This window comes from Mirounga leonina, unplaced genomic scaffold, assembly GCF_011800145.1.
Source record: "Mirounga leonina isolate KUSES-001 unplaced genomic scaffold, KU_Mleo_1.0 Mir_177, whole genome shotgun sequence".
Lineage (NCBI taxonomy): Eukaryota > Metazoa > Chordata > Mammalia > Carnivora > Phocidae > Mirounga > Mirounga leonina.
In genome coordinates this window covers 1,666,176-1,684,031 of record NW_023270459.1, presented here as the reverse complement: position 1 = coordinate 1,684,031, position 17,856 = coordinate 1,666,176, and the positions used below count along the sequence as shown (strand labels likewise).

General features: G+C 54.3%; 1 protein-coding gene across 3 annotated transcripts in view; it reads left to right on the top strand.

Annotated features, from left to right (window-relative positions):
- The window catches only part of ACTN4 (actinin alpha 4), a 71,176-nt gene that overhangs the window by 28,483 nt on the left and 24,837 nt on the right, over positions 1–17,856 (top strand). For all 3 annotated transcript variants that reach the window (XM_035023435.1, XM_035023433.1, XM_035023434.1), the window contains exons 2-3: positions 15,931–16,045; positions 16,285–16,404. In XM_035023435.1, coding sequence (XP_034879326.1) covers positions 15,931–16,045; positions 16,285–16,404 — 235 coding nt within the window. The remainder of the gene's footprint in view (positions 1–15,930; positions 16,046–16,284; positions 16,405–17,856) is intronic.

Below are 17,856 nucleotides of genomic sequence, written 5' to 3'. Positions count from 1 at the left end.
TCCTGCCGCTGCCCGCCACCCACGGAGCTGAGAGGATCAAAGGCTTTAGCAGGGGCGGGGCGGGGCGGGGTTCACGCCAGTGGCACCAGAAACTCCCCTTGCCCCTTCCAGAGCCCCGTCTTCCCCTCCATCCGGTGGGACACGGGGGCCACCGTGGAAGGGCCACGGCCCTTTGGAACGGATTTCGCACGGAGGACTTGAGATTTAACGCGGCGGTATTTCTCAGCAGCACAACTGTTTCAAGTTGAGTCTCTTGCGTATCTGCCGTTTTATAAAACAGGCAAAAAGAGCTCTGCTGAGGGTAAATTTGAGCAGGGGGCACCTTCCCTCAAGGCAGGGCTCTTTTGGGGATGCTGTTTGGAAATCACTCCTTGGATGACTTCCCATTCTCCACTCTTGTTGGCCTTGGGGTGTCCCTTTGGTGGAGTCCATTGTGGTTCACTCTCGGGCCTGTGTGTTTCTGAAGAAGGTGGTCGAGGGTGGGTCCTAAGTGCACACGTTGGCGGCTGCGTGCTGAGCAGGGTCATGGTCCCCTCGTGGCCCTGGCTTCCTGGTTGTGTTAGAGAGCGAGGCTCTGCCTTCAGGGTCCTCTGCATCTTCACTGCTGTAACCCAGCCATCCACACAGCCGCCGGGGAGGCCTTCCTGCACCATAAATCTGGTCATGCTGCTACTCCCGTGAAACCCCCCGGAGACTTCCTGTTGGTCTTAGAATAAGCCCCAAACCATGGCCTGTAAGGCGCCCTGTGGACTAGCCTTCCTCTCCTCTACTCCAGCCTTGCCCCTGCTCGGAAGTCGGTGGCTCTTTATCTGTTCAGGCTCCTTTGCCACCTCCACAGAGAGGTCTTCCTGGACTGGCTGCACTTGATCCCCGCCTCAGCTGCCCCCTCCGCCAGTTGACTCTTGCCACATTGCCCTGTTGTACCACATTGTCTCCTGTCTTCTTTTCTACTTCTCATCTCCTCCGCTGGAACAGAAGCTTCATGAGGGCAGGGATGTTTGTCTGTTTAATCCCAGTGCTCAGAATAGTAGGTGGCGTATGGTAGACACCCAATACATTTGAAAATTAGAATGGATGATTGAAGTTTGGGAGGGGCTCAGAGCAGTGTCTCCTTCCGGGGGGGCTGGGGGCTGCCCGGGAGGGGGGTGTCTGATGCCAGCATTTTGGGCCCAGGCTGGGATGACTCTGGAATCCTGGGAGGCCCTGTCACCTCCTTTGGTTCTCACGCAGTGTCAAGGCACAGAGACCTCACCATGTTGTACCCCGCGGACCTGAAAGTCTGTGCCTCCCAGCGCGGCTCCTGTCTCTCCTTCTTGGACTCCTCTGGGAGAAAGCAGGTGGTTGGGGCTCTCTGAACCCATAGAGGACTGGCTGTTCTGCTCGAGCCTGAAATTGATTTCCTCCAGGCCCTGCCTTGAACCAGGCCCTGCCCTGAACCAGTTCCTGTGAACAGAGGGAGGGGTCTAAGCCTGGCCTCCCCTGCCACATGGGAGGAGGAGAGGGATAGAGCCACTGGGCCTAGGAGCCACCAGCCTCCCCCCACGTCTCTAAAAGGCACACAATGGCAGTTGGGCTGCACCTTTGTTTTCTGAGTCACCAGTGTGATAGCCTGTCATAAATTGTTATTTCCTATACTTTCGGAGCTTTATCAGGCCTCTCCTCTGCAATCCGGGAACAGATTTGATGCAGGGTCAGTTAACACGTTGTGTCGAAATCTGTCATTGTGCCCATATAAGGCAAACTCCTCAGGTTACTTTTTACCTTGGCAGAATCACAGGAATGTCAAGGTAACCAGGCCACCTCAGCATAGCTCCGATTCTCGTTGGGTCACCTGACTTGTCCTCCCTCTCCCGTGACTCACCCTGCAGCCCATCGCGAGGCCTGTGGTGCTTACGGCGGATGGAATCGGCCCAGGGCCTCCGGGGCTTCACTTGGTTCCGTGTCTTCCTTAGAGTGGATCAAATGAGAGAAACTACGTGAGGTATCTCACGTGGGGCCCGACAGAGCGGGAACCAGAACCGGAAAGCAGTCTTGGTCAGACTTGGGGTTGGTCGGGAGACATGTGGATCCCAGTTCTGACACCCCCCAGCTGTGTGACCACGGGCAGATTGCTTCAGCTTTGGGAGCCTTATCTGTAAAATGTAGGGCACTCAGAATAAGATTCTGGTAAGCAGTAAGTGTTCAATAAATGTGAGTCATTTGTACAGTTAGATTAGGGGATGTCTCCTACCCCACCCAATCTTAAAAACACCTCTTGCTACCTTCTTTGAAAGCTCAGCTCCATAGCAGTGCTGATGGTGCAGACAGAGCTGGGACGCCGAGTCCTCCCTGGAAGACTGACCCCACACCTTCACAATGGCACTCCATTAACCGCTCTCTTCCCGACACACACACACGTACAAAGCCACTCCTCTGTTGTGACAGGGCCAGGAGTTGGATCTGCCCCTGAGAGCGATGGGGGGCCTCCTCCTCCTCCTCCTCTGACATCACACTGCTCCTGGAGACAGTTGCCCCTTATGATTGCTCTGTGGTTTGGCCAGGCCTCAGTACCAGCCCCAGGAAGGCCTGTAGGTGGGGCAAGCCAGAGTGAGAGTCTAGCCCTGTCACTCTGCCAGGGCAAACGGTTTCACCATTTTTAATGGAGCCATTATGAGTCAGAGGTTTCAGTCTCTCTTGACTGGTTCCTCCCAATCCTGTAATTACCCTTTGGCTATAGAACCTTATTTTGGTTTTTCTTTTTTAAAAAAAATCCTTTCAAGACACTGTTGATATTGTCCAATTTGTGTGTTCAAGGGGTCTAAGATGGAGTGAATATGGTAAAGGAAAAAAGACCCCCAAATCGAGAATGATTTCTTTACCCACAGAATTTGTGCCCCCCACGTCCACCATCATAGTGCCAGGAAGTAGAGCCAGGGGCCTGCTTACATGAGGCTGAGGGCAAGAGTGGGTAACTCTGAACACCACCAATTACCTCTTGGCAAACTCCAAACTCTAAGCCAGGAATTTCTGGTCTGAGGCACCTCCCAGAGTGACGATGGATTCATTCACTCCCTCATCCAGTATTCACTGAGCCCCTACTCGGTGCCAGCCCCCAAGAGGAGTTGCCCTGAGCCTCGGCAGAGGGTAGGCAGGCTGACAAGTACCCAGCACCTCCGTGGGCCCCCTGCCAGTGCTGGTCCACTCAGAGATGAGAGGAGTTGATCATGCAGATAAATGCCCTATATTCTCTTGGCCTCCAAACTCACCTGCTTCTCGAAGGGATCGTCTTACTCCCAGGCCCTGTGAGTGCGAAGCCAGTGGGACAGAGTACATATGAAACAAGTGTATGTGAGTGCTGCCTGGGCTCCAGTTTCCCCCACTGTGTCAAGAGCATGGATTTCCAGGCCAACTCAGTTCTGCCCTAGCCATGTCACCCACCCCCAGACACCCCTCCCTGCTTTCACTGGAGTAGGAGAAGGCTTCTGGCCTGATCAGTGGACCATTAAATCAGAATGTCCCAAAACAAGAAAAAGGAGAAGGATCACCGAGGAGGAGTTTCAGTTGTCAAAGGCAAAACATGCACCTTTAGAAATCACTTGTAGGCCCAGCATAAAGTACCCTCCTGCCACCACGGCCCAGTTTGTGGATCATGTCAGTTCCAGCAGGAAGCAGGCTGTCCCTGCTAGATGGTGAACAGAGGGAGAAATGGTGGTGTTTGCCCTGCCTCCAGATACCCCTGCCTTTTCCCTTCTCAGTTCTGCTGGGGTGTTTCCGGGGTGGGCTTGCTGGCTCCGAGCAGCAGTAGCCTGAACGACATCGGAGTCTGCTCAGTGCCCCCTCTGCATCTGTCTCCCCAAATACCAAATGCCTGTTATCTAGAAAGCAAGTCCACGGGTGGATTTGTCCATGCTAAAACGTTAAATCTACAGACTGGTTTTCTTAGGCACCTGTTTGGATTCCAAGCCACACAGTCTCAGGGCCAGAATTGGCTCACTTGGCTATCTTTTTGAAGGATCAGAGTTTAAACCAGATGATCTTTAATCTCCCTCCCTACCCCGAAACCTGAGCTCAGCTGTAAGCCATTGAAAGTAAATGGGATTTTTGTAGCTCAGACTCCCTGTTGTCCAGGTGAAGGGCCCCTGTGCCTGATCGTTTCACAGCAAAATGCCAGATTGGTCCAGAGGAGGTGGAGGGCATGTCCCCAGTCTCTGCTGCTGCCCTAATTTAAAAACTGCCTTTTGGGAGTGGAAGTTTTCTCTTTTCAAGGTAGCCATTTCAGGTAGGCCTCACCCATCTCTTCTTCCTGCTAAAAAGCTTTCTTTTGAGAGCTGAGTGCTGCCTTCTGCCTCAACCCTTGGGCCCCACCTGCCTTTACTTCAGACTCTTATCTCCCTGTGTACCATGTGGGGAGGGCAGCCTCTTCCCCCTTGGGGAGGACCCATTTCTTTGGTGTAATCTGAGTAGCTTTGGGTTGGTTGGTTGGTTGGTTGGTTTTCCGTGTGTGAGATAGCTCCGGAAAAGGGCCAAAAGTTTAAGAACAGAGACAAGCTCAGACTGGGTGACCTTCCTACCCTGGGCTGCCTCCCCTCTTGCTTCTCTGGGGGGTTTCTTTTAGCCCCAGATTCCAGTTCAGTCTGACAAATCCAGGGGCTCCCTAGTTCTCCCTGGGCCTCAGATTCCTCACTTATAAGAATGAAGGAGTTAAATTAGAGTGGTGGTTCTCAACCTGGCAACATGTTAGACTCACTTGGTAAGCTTCCTGAGTTTCATTATTCAGGACCCATCTCCAGGGAATCTGATTCATTTTACCTGGGGTGAAGTTCAGGCATTTTTATGAAGCTCCCAGGTCCCATATATTTATTGTCAATTGATATCCGGCAAGGGCGAAAGACATACTCAATAGGTTAAGAGTCGTCTTTTCAATAAATAGTGCTTGAGACAATTGGATATCCATATGCAAATAATGGAGTTGGCCTCTACCTCACACCATATCCAAAATAACTCTAACTGGATCAAAGACCTAGAAAGAAGAGAGCATAGGTGTAAGTCTTCGTGACCTTGGATTAGGCAATGATTTATTAGATAGGATACCAAAAACACACGCAACCAAAGAAAAATAATTATCTTAGACTTTGTGAAAATTAAAAACTTTTTTTGCTTTGCTTCAAAGGACACTCAGAAAGTGAAAGTAAAAAGACAACCCTCAGAATGGGAGAGAATATTTGCAAATCATATATCTGATAAGGGTCTAGTGTCCAGAATATATAAAGAACTCCTACAACACAACAATGAAAAGACAAATAACCGGGCGCCTGGCTGGCTCAGTTGGTTAAGTGACTGCCTTCGGCTCAGGTCATGATCCTGGAGTCCCGGGATCGAGTCCCACATCGGGCTCCCTGCTCGGCAGGGAGTCTGCTTCTCCCTCTGACCCTCCTCCCTCTCCTGCTCTCTGTCTCTCATTCTCTCTCTCAAATAAATAAATAAAATTAAAAAAAAAAAAAGACAACCAATTAAGAAATGGGCAAAGGACTAGAAACATTTTCCAAAAAGGTTAATACAGAGTCAGTAAGTACATGAAAAGATGCCTAATATCATTAGTCATTAGGGAGATGCAGATCAAAACCACAATGAGATACCACCTCACAACCACCAGAATGACTATAATCAAAAAGTCCAATAATAAGTGTTGGCAAGGACGTGGAGAAATTGGAACCCTCCTACGTTACTTACGGGAACGTAAAATGGTGAAGCCTCTTTGGAAAACAGTCTGGTAGTTCCTCAAACGATTGAACAGAGAGTTGCCGTATGGCCCAGCAGTTACACTCCTAGGTATATACCTAGAGGAAATGGAAACACACATCCACGCCAAAACTTACACGTGAATGTTCATAGCAGCCTTATTCACCATAGCATAGGTGGGAATGACCCAAATGTCCATCAGCTTGTGGATGAATGGATAACTTTTTTTTTTAAAGATTTTATTTATTTGTGTGAGAGAGAATGAGATAGAGCATGAGAGGGGGGAGGGTCAGAGGGAGAAGCAGACTCCCCGCCGAGCAGGGAGCCCGATGCGGGACTCGATCCCGGGACTCCAGGATCATGACCTGAGCCGAAGGCAGTCGCCCAACCAACTGAGCCACCCAGGTGCCCCGGATGAATGGATAAACAAAACACGATACATTCATACACTAGAATAGTGCTCAGACAAAAAGTAACAAAGTGCACCTGCTGCAACTGGATGAACCTTAAGAACAGGCTGAATACTGTATGATTCCATTTATATGAAATGTCCGTAAAAGGCAAAATGCATGGAGACAGTAGAGTAGCAGTTGCCAGGAGCCGGGGGCAGGGTGGGGGGGGGGGGGTTGGGGAGTGCTCGCAGTGATGAAAATGTTCTGGGATTAGGTAGTGGTGATAACCATACATCCTTATGAATAAACTAAAACTCACTGATTTTTATACTTTAAAAGGGTGAGTTCTATGGTATGTGGATTAACTAAAAAAAAAAAAAAATTGGTTCTCCAAACTGTACACATGATTAAAAAGAATGCATGGCACACCTATGATCCAGCAACTCTGCCTCTGTGTTGCATTAGTCCTCTACTGCTGGGTAACAAATTGCCTCAGAGTTTAGTGGCTCGGGGCGCCTGTGTGGCTCAGTCGGTTAAGTGTCTGCCTTTGGCTCAGGTCATGATCCCGGGGTTCTGGGATTGAGCCCTGCGTCAGGCTCCTTGCTCAGTGGGAGCACAGCTCCCCCTGCTTGTGCTCTCTCTCTCTCTGTCAAATAAATCTTTTTTTTTTTTTTTTTTTAAGATTTTATTTGGGAGAGAGAGAGCATGAGCGGGGGAAAGGAGAGGCAGAGGGAGAAGCAGCAGACTCCCCGCTGAGCAGGGAGCTGGATGCGGGACTCGATCCCAGGACCCTGAGATCACGACCCGAGCCGGAGGCAGACACTTAACCGACTGAGCCACGCAGGCGTCCCATAAATAAAATCTTTAAAAAAAAAAAAAAAAAAAAAAAAAGCTTAGTGGCTTAAAACAGTATTCATTACCTTAAAAAATGAAGGGGAGAGAGAGAGAGAACCAGAAGAGCTCGAGGGTAATTCTAGTGTACAGCCAGGGTCGAGAACCTCTGGACTTAAAGGGTCTCTGGCAGGGCGCCTGGGTGGCTCAGTTGGTTGGGCGACTGCCTTTGGCTCAGGTCATGATCCTGGAGTCCCTGGATCGAGTCCCGCATCGGGCTCCCTGCTCGGCGGGGAGTCTGCTTCTCCCTCTGACCCTCCCCCCTCTCATGTGTTCTCTCTCATTCTCTCTCTCTCAAATAAATAAATAAAAAATCTTAAAAAAAAAATTAAAAAAAAAAAAAAAAGGGTCTCTGGCAGTGTGAAGAACCAGGTCTGGCCCTTCTGTTCCTTTACTCATCTGGTGGTCAGACTAAGGGAAGGGACGTTCGGGCAAGATGGCGTTGTGTCAGCCACCAGAGTACAGCCCACAACGTGGCAAATCCTGGGGGGGTTCTGGCTTCACCAGCTGCAGCTCTGACGCCGTGGGTGGTACCTTTGGGAACAGGAAGGATACAGTAATGAATAGAAGTCTCCTGATCACTCACTCTCTGCGGGCTGTGTGTGCATCGCCCTGTCGAATGCTCACATCAAGCCTGTTATCCTCATTTTACAGAGAGGGAAGCGGAAGCTGAGAGAGGTGACATTTGTTTTCTAAGGCCACACACTCAGCAAGTGGCGAGGTGAGGATTTCAAGCCACGTGTGAGATTCGAGAGCCCCCGTTCCCCACTGTGTCACTTTGTCCTCTCCTCAGCGTGCCTCCTAGCCCGCCCGCTGCCCCCCACTGCCCAGCCCCCCCCCTTGCGCCAGGGTCTCGGCGAGCCCCACGGCCCTGATGCCTGAGCTGGCATGAGGCTCCCGAGGTTCTCCCGTCCTCTTCCATCAGAGTAGCAAGCCAAGAGCAGGGTCTTCCCTGGCTGGCTTTTGGAATGTCTACAGCTCCGGGATGCCTTTTTGTGAACTGTTGAAAGCAAGCAGTTTTATCCCTATCTCAGGACTCTCACCAGTATAAAATGGGATTAGAAACTGTGACGTCATCAGTGATTGGACTTGAGAAGCCCCCAGACCATTCTGCTCGTTCTAGGGTTTACTGAGCAGCAGCTGCGCAAGGCCGTGGGGTCCTGCAGCAGACCGGACTCAGCTCTCGTGGAGATTATGGTACACTCGGGAGGGAGACTGGTTACGGACAGAGGATGTCATTTCTTGAGAGTAACAAGTACAGCAAATACGACATAACAGAGTAAAGTGATTGCAGGGTGCAGACGTCAAGGTCAGGGAAGATCTTCTGGGATGTCGTCTAGACCAATGCTTCTCGCGAGGTGGGGACGACACTGCAGAATCAGTCTGTTGCTTCCTGGTGCTTCCCAGGGTGATTGGCCGAGGCGGAAAGGGTGGCTCGGTGGGGGGAGTTGGCGCGTGGGGGAGAGCTGGTTTCTGGATGGACACGCAGGACCTCTGGAATGCTCACAACTCCACTCTGCAGTATTTATACCTCTCCTCCGACTGGGAAGTCAGAGCTTTTTCATGTAGGCTGAGAAAACTCCGAATAAGGCAACGTCAAGCCAGGACATAAGAAGCATTCCATATTTCCCTGTAATTGCTTTCAAATTAGGTTATGTCGTCATGGGACAGGCATACGCAACAGGCCCGCTCTGCTCTTGACTAGCTGTGGAGTTGGGTTCTGAGGGGGGGGGGGCGGGCAGCTCATTGTGTCCGCCGTGCTGCAAAACTACCAGCCTCAGTTTCTGGTGGGCTGCATCCATCTACCTGGCAGCCAGTTCATCTTCTGTTCTCGGCCTGCTCCCTGATTTCTCTCCCCTTCGGCTCTGGTAAAGGCAGTGGGTCTTCAAAACAGTACTCAGGTGTACCATCTCAGAACTGTTCCAGAGCCTCACAGACTCCCTGGATGGTCCATGCAGCTGTTGCCAGGGCGATCGCCTTTTTGCCTGGGCCATTGGCAACCCAGATTCCAGTAGGCTGAGCCATCGGGCCCTGAAAGGGCCTTTATAGTTGGTGATCTAGCCCGGGGGTCAGGGGAGCAGTTTCTGCTTTCAGGACCTGAAAAGATGCCCCACTGGGGCCAGGCCTCGTCTGAAGCGTGGCAGTGGCCAGGCATATGGGTGATAAGGGTGGATGCCTATCCTTGGGATAAATAGCTGTCCCTCCCTTGTGTCCAAGCCCCAGACACCCTTCCTGAGGACCCGTGGAAGCAGGAACCATGGGCAGCATCAGAGGCCACAGCAGGCAAGGTGGGAGTTCAGGAGGTGGGACGGCGCCCTCCCCCTCAAGGCAGCTGGTGCCCCAGCGGAGCGGCAAACCCAACACGGTATTGCAGAGACGAGGTTTGAAAACTCCCAGCACCATAGGGAGCCCTGTCTTGCCTCCGTGTGCCCTGGGGGAGTTTACCGTGACCAGTTCCAGTCAGTCCTGGGCCGGGGAAAAGATGCAGCCTCGTAGGTCAGGCTCTTGGCCTGTGATGTCCTGCTAAGGGGGTGGGCAGCATAGCGGCGGAAGGCGGGGGATGCAGCATGAGGCAGCAAAGAGTTGGTCCTAAAATTCTGTGAGCGTGGAGTCAATGGAATCCACATGTGAGCATCTGCCGTGTGAGTAGGAGTAGTGCAGCCTTCAACCCTGGTCCAGGAGCCCCTGCTTGCCAGGGCCCATAATCAAAGCCAGTATGCTCACCCCAGCCAAGGGACTTGGCTGAGCCTGTTTCTCGGCCCAGACTGACTTTTCGAGAGACTTCCCTTTATTCTGGGTTTAGTGGAATTCCAGCTTCCAACAGACATTTCCCTCCACACCACCCCCTTCAGTACCACGGCCATGTTTTGTAACAGGAAGTCTTTGAGAAAAAGAGGGTAGGAAAGTTTTTCCAGCTGGGGCGGCCGCATCCCACCAGGACCCTTTCTTGCACTCACCACTCACCATCACTCTGCCCACTGGAACACCACTTGGTTGCCCTGTGTCTTCAAATGTTTGGTTCTTATTCAGTGACTGCCCAGAGTAGAGAGGGTTTACCTCTTTGGGTTGGGGGAGGGAGTCATCAATGAATGGCTCATTAAAGCCCCCTGCTGCCACATTCCTGGCTGCTTAGGTCACCTCCCGAACAATATCCATCATTCATTCACCCAGCCGCCCCACATCCTGGCCACTGGGAGGGGTCCTTGTGACACAGGAAGGACTTTATGGCCAGCGATGTTAGCCCTCCCCTCCCTCCCCCCACACACAGAGTGACAAAGCAGAAACAGCCCAGGGGCCCCTCCAAAGCTTGCCTGCCTTCCCCGCTGCACCAACAGCACTGGGAGTGGTGACTGGATCCCAGAGGAACCAACAAGTCTGTCTTTCTCTCTCCTTCCACCCCTTCCTCTCCCCCACTCACACCCTGTGCTATTTTAACAACCAGAGGAGAATCTTGAACAGGCTGCCAGTGTGCAGAGGCAAGTTCTAAAGCCTCTTGTCTGTGGTTTTTTTCACGTGGGTTCTCAAAGACAGACAAGTCCACATCCTTCCTTCCTCCCTAGATAGGTCAAGGGCTGGGTGCAGGCCCCCTTCTCAGAATGGCAAGGACAGGCTGGGAGCAACAGGGCCACCCCTGGTGTTGTTTCGCCCTCCTTGCACTGGGTCCAGGCCACCCTTTAGGAAGCAGGAGAGCTTTTGGAGGTACAGCTCTGCCTGCCTGCCTCACCCTGTGAGCTCCCCTCCAGCTCGGGGGCCGGGCTGAGGCTGGGCCCCTTCTTGACCCCATTCTGCTGGCTCTGCTTTGCCAGGCCAGTACCGAGCATCCCACTCAGACGTTGTGGACGAGCGGCCACCCTGGGCTTGTGTTGACAAGCTCTGTGACCTCGGGCAGGTCAGTTCACCTCTCCCTGCCTCAGTTTCCTTATCTGTAAACTGGAGATGATAATTTACATGATCATGAGGTTGGAGGTTTTAAAGAGTTACTACGTATTAATAGTGAGAACTAGTAATTAGCAGTTCTTGCATAATTACCTTTGACATGCCCCACCCCCGCCCCCCGCCTTCACCAGAATGTAAATTATCTGTCAGCTTTGCTTCTTCCCATGCCCGGTACCCAGTAGGGGTTCCAAGGTGGGGTTTGTTGGCCAGGCGAATACACTGAATGCCCGGGGTCACAGACACTGCTGAGTCCGTGCTTACCCTGAAAATGACCTTAATGGTAAAGCCCAGCTGAGCTCGATGCCTTTTGCCTTTTCCTCCTCCCACAGAGTGCCTGCCGGGATCTCTGGACAGCGCGCCCCCCCACCCCCGCCCGCCCGCCCGCCCCACACTCCCCAGCGAAATAGAAACCTTGAGCTTGCCTTTCTCAGTCACAGTAGTCGGTATCTCCAACGTGGCTCCTCCGCCTTCCTCCCGCAGGTCTCTCTCAGAGGCTCTTTACTTTCTCTTCTTCCTGGTCCTCATGCATCGACCCTCGCCTCCTTCAGCTCTGCCCTCACACGGCAGCCGCCAGTGATCTTCCCCAGGCCCCGTGAGGTAGGCCCCGCCGGCCTCCTGGTAACAGCTTGCCCTGTCTCACTCCGTTCCTTTCCCTCCGACCTGCCTGAGGGCCTTGGCACATGCTGTTCCTGCTATCTGGAAAATATCCCTTATTTTTGTCTTCACTCTTTCTCAGTCGTATCAGAGTCTGAGAATCACCTCCTTAGGGAAACTTCCCTGTGTCTGCCCCTGCCACTAGATCAGGAGCTAGCATGTTGAACACTCTTTAGCTCCCTTTCCGGGGGGGCAGCGGGGAGGAGGGCACATACCTGACACCTCAGAGTGGGGCCTCTGGAGCTCCGAGCACCTGGCTTTAAGTCCAGCTCTGTAACTTTCCAGGCGCGTGACTACCTGTGGCCAAGTCACGACACCTCTCAGACCCTCGGTTTCCTCCTCTGTAAAATGGGGCAACGGTGGCAGCTACCCCACGAGATAGTTGTGAAGATATGAGAAGTTAGTACTTGAGACAGCGCTCAGCACATAGTGAGCTCCATGGAAGTGTCTGCTCCGGTTGTAACTCTTACCACTTCCCCTGCGCGTGTTGCTTCTGTAGTTGAGTCGCTTGATTCACGAGACCCGCTCCCTGGTCAGACCAGGCGCCCCGTGACTGTGCAGGCTGTGTCCACGGTTGCTCACGCCTGGGTACTCGGCCCAGGACCTGGCCCGGGGTTGACACCCAGCAAATGCTTGTCTAGGGAACGGACGTATTCCAACCCCATGGGCCCAGGGCATCACGGAGCGTCGGAACCTGTCGGCGGTTGGGCTCTGTAGCTCGAGCTCTGAGACCTGTGCAGAGCGGAGGGCGGGGTGGTGGGCGCACAAGGCCTCTGTTGGAACCATCCCTCCACACTACCCACCTCACACGTCCTCGTCTAAACTGGGCAGGGAGAAGAAGTGTATGAGTAGAGAGTTATTCTCATGACCAGCTAGAAAAAACTGAATTTTTAATGTCCCTTTCGAATTCCAGCTCCACCTCACCAGTCACTGCTTGAAGAAGTGGCCATCTGTGGGGGCCTTGTTCCCTGAGGATGGCCTCACAAGGTCCTGCTCTCCCTGTCCATGAGCCCCTGGTGTCAGTACGTGCCCCTCATCTTCCAGAAGGAGGAAACAGAGCCAAGCAGGGCATGGAGTGGGAGGGTGGGCAGCCTGTCAGCGGGGTTTCTGTTCTGTCTGTGGCAGATTCAGGAGCCTTCTCAGCACCTAGGCGGGCAGGTGGATATTCTCCCCAGCACCTGCTCTGTGTTCTGCTCAGGACTCTGCCTGCTTGCAGTTAGGGAGACGGAAGTGCACAATGCATAGTTACCATTTATTGGAAAATAGAGCTTTCTTTGACATATGTATACCACTGAGTGCTTACTTCATCTGTGCCAGGCACAGTCCTAAGTGATTTACTTGAATTATTTTGTTTAATCTTCACTTAAGAGGAGAGGTTACTGTCCCTGTTTCATCACTGAAGAATCTGAGGCTCATTGCTCGCCCAGGGTTCTCCTGCTGGCGGGTTGCCTCCCTGGCGGCAGCAAGATTTTGACCCGGGTCTGTGTGAGCCCCAGGCCCTAGAGGGTCTTGTGTGCTCCCCAGAGAAGATGAGCAGAGGATGGGATGCAGGTTTGGAGGGCAGATAGCGCAGTGACCTTGTGAGGACGGATAGCCGGAACCCGATGAGGCGAGATTTGTTCACAGCCGCCACAGGAAGAGGGTCTCCTGCAGTTTCATTTCCGTTGCAAACCATGGGGCTGGGGTGAGGGCGAGGGCCTTTGCAGAGAGGGAGGCGGCCAATTCATCCGGCATTTACTTTATACCAGGCACTGCGTCGGGTGCTTTAAAGCATCTCCCCCACTTAATCCTTACAGCAACTACAGGAGGTAGGTCCTGCTAAGTCCGTCTTACAGAGAAGGAAACTGAGACGTAAGGAGGTCGAGGAGCTGGCATTCGAACCCGGACCTGTGCCCTTTGAGAGCACGTGGGCATAACCCAGGCAGGCCGAGGTGATGAGAGCTGCCACTTAGACACGTTCCTGGCCCCTCCTTGCAGACCAGGGGCCTAGATGTTGGCCCTGACAGCACCAGAGCCCTGAGGGGCTTGGCCTCTGGGAATCGGTCTCTTAGGTCCTCAGCCTCGGGATGTGATTGGTCGCTTTGCTGCTCGCCAGCGTCTGGCAGGTGCAAGCACGAGCAGAGGCCCGGCGTTCCCAGCCCGCTGCTGCCCGCCGCTTTGGAGGAGGTCGAGTCGCACGCCTGCCCGCTGCCCACCACCATGGCGGCTGCGGCTTAGGCATTCTAATGGCACGTGGGATGTGAGACGGAACCCCTACGCCCCTGGAGCTTGCACACATGCAGGCGATGTCCAGTAAGACACAGAATGACTGGAGAATGCTGCTGAGAGCTGCCGAGGGCTGCGTGGTGGCCAGGGTAGGCAGGGGACGGAGAAGGCACTCTGAAGGAGGCAGCAGGATTTCAGGAGAGGAGGAGATCTGGGGGCGGCCCAGCGATGAGGGGGGACCTGCTGTTTATTGAGCACCTGCCGTGTGCGCTGTGGGCATCACCATCGCGAACCCTCACACTGACCATGACTCGGGTGCCGTCCTCCTCACCATGTTACGGATGGGGAGGCGGTGTCCAGGAGGTTGGATGGTGTGTCCACACGGGTGGCGGAAGCAGCAGCCTAGCCCTCGTTTGTCTGACTTGAGAGTTGCGTAGAGGGAGCTGGGAAATGGGGTGGGAAGACCCGTTCCCATGTTCCTCAGTGAGCTTGGTGGCCGGAGCTCATGCATGTGGGGAGGCAGAGGACAATACCCACGCGTGAGAGCCCAGAGAGAAAGGTTCCGTGATGAGATCTGCACAGAGGAGGGGACATCCGGGTCAGCCAGTGTGGGTGTCCCCAAGGAGTGGCACTTCAGGCTGATTTGGGGGGATCGGTAGGTGCCAGCTCGGGAGAGGCAGCAGCAGGGCCCAGGCACCCTTAGCTGAGGGGACAGCCTCACACAGGATGGGGTCTGTGTTCCCCATGCAGAGGGACTCTTCGAGTTGGCGACAGGTGGGGTGGGGGGCCCTGGGCCACCCACAGTCATCCACCATTCGGGTGTGGGTTTGGAAGGAAACCTCGTGCCCATCCTCACTGTGGTGCAGCGTATTAATTAGGTGGCTTCTTTGTCTGGAGGGGCCTTGTGTTGAGTCTCTGAGTGAGCAAGAGTGGTGACAGTTGTCAAAACACATGGTGCTCCGCCAGAGGCTCCCTGGCAGCCCCTCGCCCCCCACATGGCCTCTGCCTGCGCCTGGGCCTGGAGTGTGCTCTTGTGCGCCTCTGGCCCTCTGCCCACATCCACGCTGGCCCCTGCAGAGGGAGGGGGCGGGGCGGGGCATGGGGGCTCCGTGAGAAACAGAAGCGTGGCATTTTTCCCAGACCCTGCTGTGGGAGGCTAAGTTGCCCCAGAAGGTGTCTGGACACGTCCATCTTTAACTGATGTGACGTGCGTCCTGGGGGCTGATGTCTGCTGACATGCCAAGCCGGCGGCGGGCTGAGTGACGGGGGCCTTGTGCTAGATATTCTGTGTATGCGATTTGGGCTTGTTTGTGGCCCTCTCTGCCCGAAAGCATCCTGTCCCCTCCCAGCATCTGCATGCCCTGTGTTTCACAGAAACTTCCTCAGAGACGGCTGCCTAACCCAGGTGGGAGGTGGGTGCCTGCCTCCCACTTGCCTTCCAGCCCCCTCAAGCTCCCTTAAGATTTGGAAGGGTGGGACGTGGAATGTTCTCCAGGGAACAGAGGGTGTCTGGCCTGCAGGGAAACAAACGAGGCTTGCACAGGGCTCCGAGGAGCTGTGCTCCTGGCCTTTTAGGGGAGGTGTTCACTGCCAGGCCACCCAAAGCTCGGAGAGAGACCCATGTGAGGAACCCTTGAATTTACAGAAGGCTTTTATTTTCCAGCTGCTTTCCTGCCCCAGGTCATCTCTGCTGCCTGAGCTCCTACCTGAAGGGCAAGGAAGCTGGTGCTGGCTGGGGCTGGGACCCGTGGTCTTGTCCCCCGGCTGGGGGGTGGGGGGGCGGGCGGGGGAGCTGGATGTGTCTGTCCAGGAGAACATAAGCTCCCCGAGAGTAGAGACCCTGTGTCTCGCTTCCATACTCAGGGCCTCGTGCTCAGTCACATTTGCATGACTGGGTTCTTGTCCACCCTCTGCCACTTACCCCTGGCTGATAGTGTGGTGGGTCTGTTAACTATCCTAAGCCTCAGTTTCTTCAGGTCGACTTGCCTGGGTCGCTTAAAGAGCAGAAATAGTGCATACGAGGGCTGCGTGGTGGCCACTGTTGTCCCAGGGTCAGGACTGTGTGTCTAGCCCTTTTGCTAGAAAGCCCCAACAGCCGCACTGACCCTCCAGGCCTCTCTGTCACGTTCCCCAGACATTCACAGCCTGGTGCAACTCCCACCTTCGGAAGGCCGGCACGCAGATCGAGAACATCGACGAGGACTTTCGAGACGGGCTCAAGCTCATGCTCCTTCTGGAGGTCATCTCAGGTGAGGCCCCTTTCCACCACAGGACAACCCACACCTGGAACAAGTGGGCTGTCGCAGGTCCTGGGGACACGGCTCACCCCAGCGGTCCTGTGCCTGCTAGGGGGAGCGTGAGGCTTGAGTGACGGCAGCGTGTCTGGGCGCTGGCCTGGAGGCGGCTTGGGGGGCGGAGCACCGTGGCGGCCAGTTCTGGAGAGCAGTGGGGTCACTAAAGCTTCTCTTTCTCTTTGTGTGACTCTCAGGAGAGCGGTTACCTAAGCCGGAGCGGGGCAAGATGAGAGTGCACAAAATCAACAATGTGAACAAAGCTCTGGACTTCATCGCCAGCAAAGGAGTCAAGCTGGTCTCCATCGGGGCGGAAGGTGAGCTCGGATGGGGTGGCTCGGTTCCTGACCTGTAGGCTCTGAGCCCCGAGCTCTGTGTTCGAACAGAACTTGCGTGGGTGGCAGAGAGAGCACTTGGGGGTGTGTAAAGCTCCAATGTGTATCTGCAGTGACCACAGTGACTGTCTTCTCGATGTGATCATTGAACCCACGACTCTCCCCACCCCCCACCTGCAGAATAATCCATCCAGGACTCGGGAATCCATGCCCCCTGTCATGTAGGGCAGGCCTCTTCTGCATGGGAGGAATGGCTTTGACTTGGACCCTGGATACCCTCACTTGCCCTCCTTGAGCTGGGCCCCAGAGACACCGACAGACACGTGGCCAGGCATCTCTCTCTGCCTGGAGCACCTTGGCCCTTTGGTCCTGCCTGGTATCTGTGGGCAGGAGGGAATGCAGAGAAGAGAAGGACATTTGAGGCCCAGTGTCGGGGCTCTGGGGTGGAGGGTGCAAGTCCAAAGGTCAGTGACAAGACCTTGCTGGCCACACGGCCCAAGGGAGTTTGGCCTCTGACTGGATCCCCAGGACCCTCTGTGCCCCGTGGCGATGCCCAAGACCGTGATCCTTCATTCTAGATCCTCCCCCTAGAGCAACAACATGCTGTCCCTCCAGCAGCCAGCTCATCTTGAGCTCACAGCGCTTTTGGAGATGAGGCGAGGCCTGATGGAGCCCAGAAGCTCCCCATCAGCCCGCGCTCACAGTTCAGCTCATTAGAGCAGGATTTCCTATACCCTGACATCCATGTTGTCCCAGCTTTTAGAAAAACAAAGACAACTAATTGCCGTTAATGACCGGGCTCTGAGAGTTTGGCCAGGACTCTAGGCCAGAGTGTGTGTGCTGAGTTCCAAGGCTCTGCCCCTGCCTGGGACCTCTCTGGGAGGGGTGCCAAACGTCACATGCCCTGGTTGAGGTGGTTGGTGTTTGTTTAAAAAAAAAAATCAAAACACCAAAAATCAGTTGGATCCTCAAGTTTTCTGTCCTTACATGTATCTTTCATCCTGGCTCTGCACCATCTTTCGGCCTCTCTTAGCTGCATTTATTTTGCTCAAATGCTCGCCTGTAAATACAGAAGGGGTTAGAGGAGAGACCCGGTGGCACTCATCAGTTTTCATTTGAAGAAAAACTCCATCTAGAGATGTTCTCTCTTCATGCCCAACTTGGTTCACTCCCAGTCCCTGTGACTGCTGGGCCCTGGGACGAAGCTGGAAGGCAGCCCACTGGAGGCGCCCCAGGGGCTCCAGAATACCTGAAAGCCTAGCCCCCCGCCCTGCCCCTGTCGCCCTACCCTCCTCGCTGTCTGGGCCGTAGCGGAAACCTGGCTTCCTCGTAGGGGCACAGCTGTGGGTCCGAGAAGCAGCTGGTGCAAGTGTCATGAGAGAAGCTGTCTCCCCCCCGCCCCCCTCACAGGAGCTCCCTAAGCCCCCTATGACC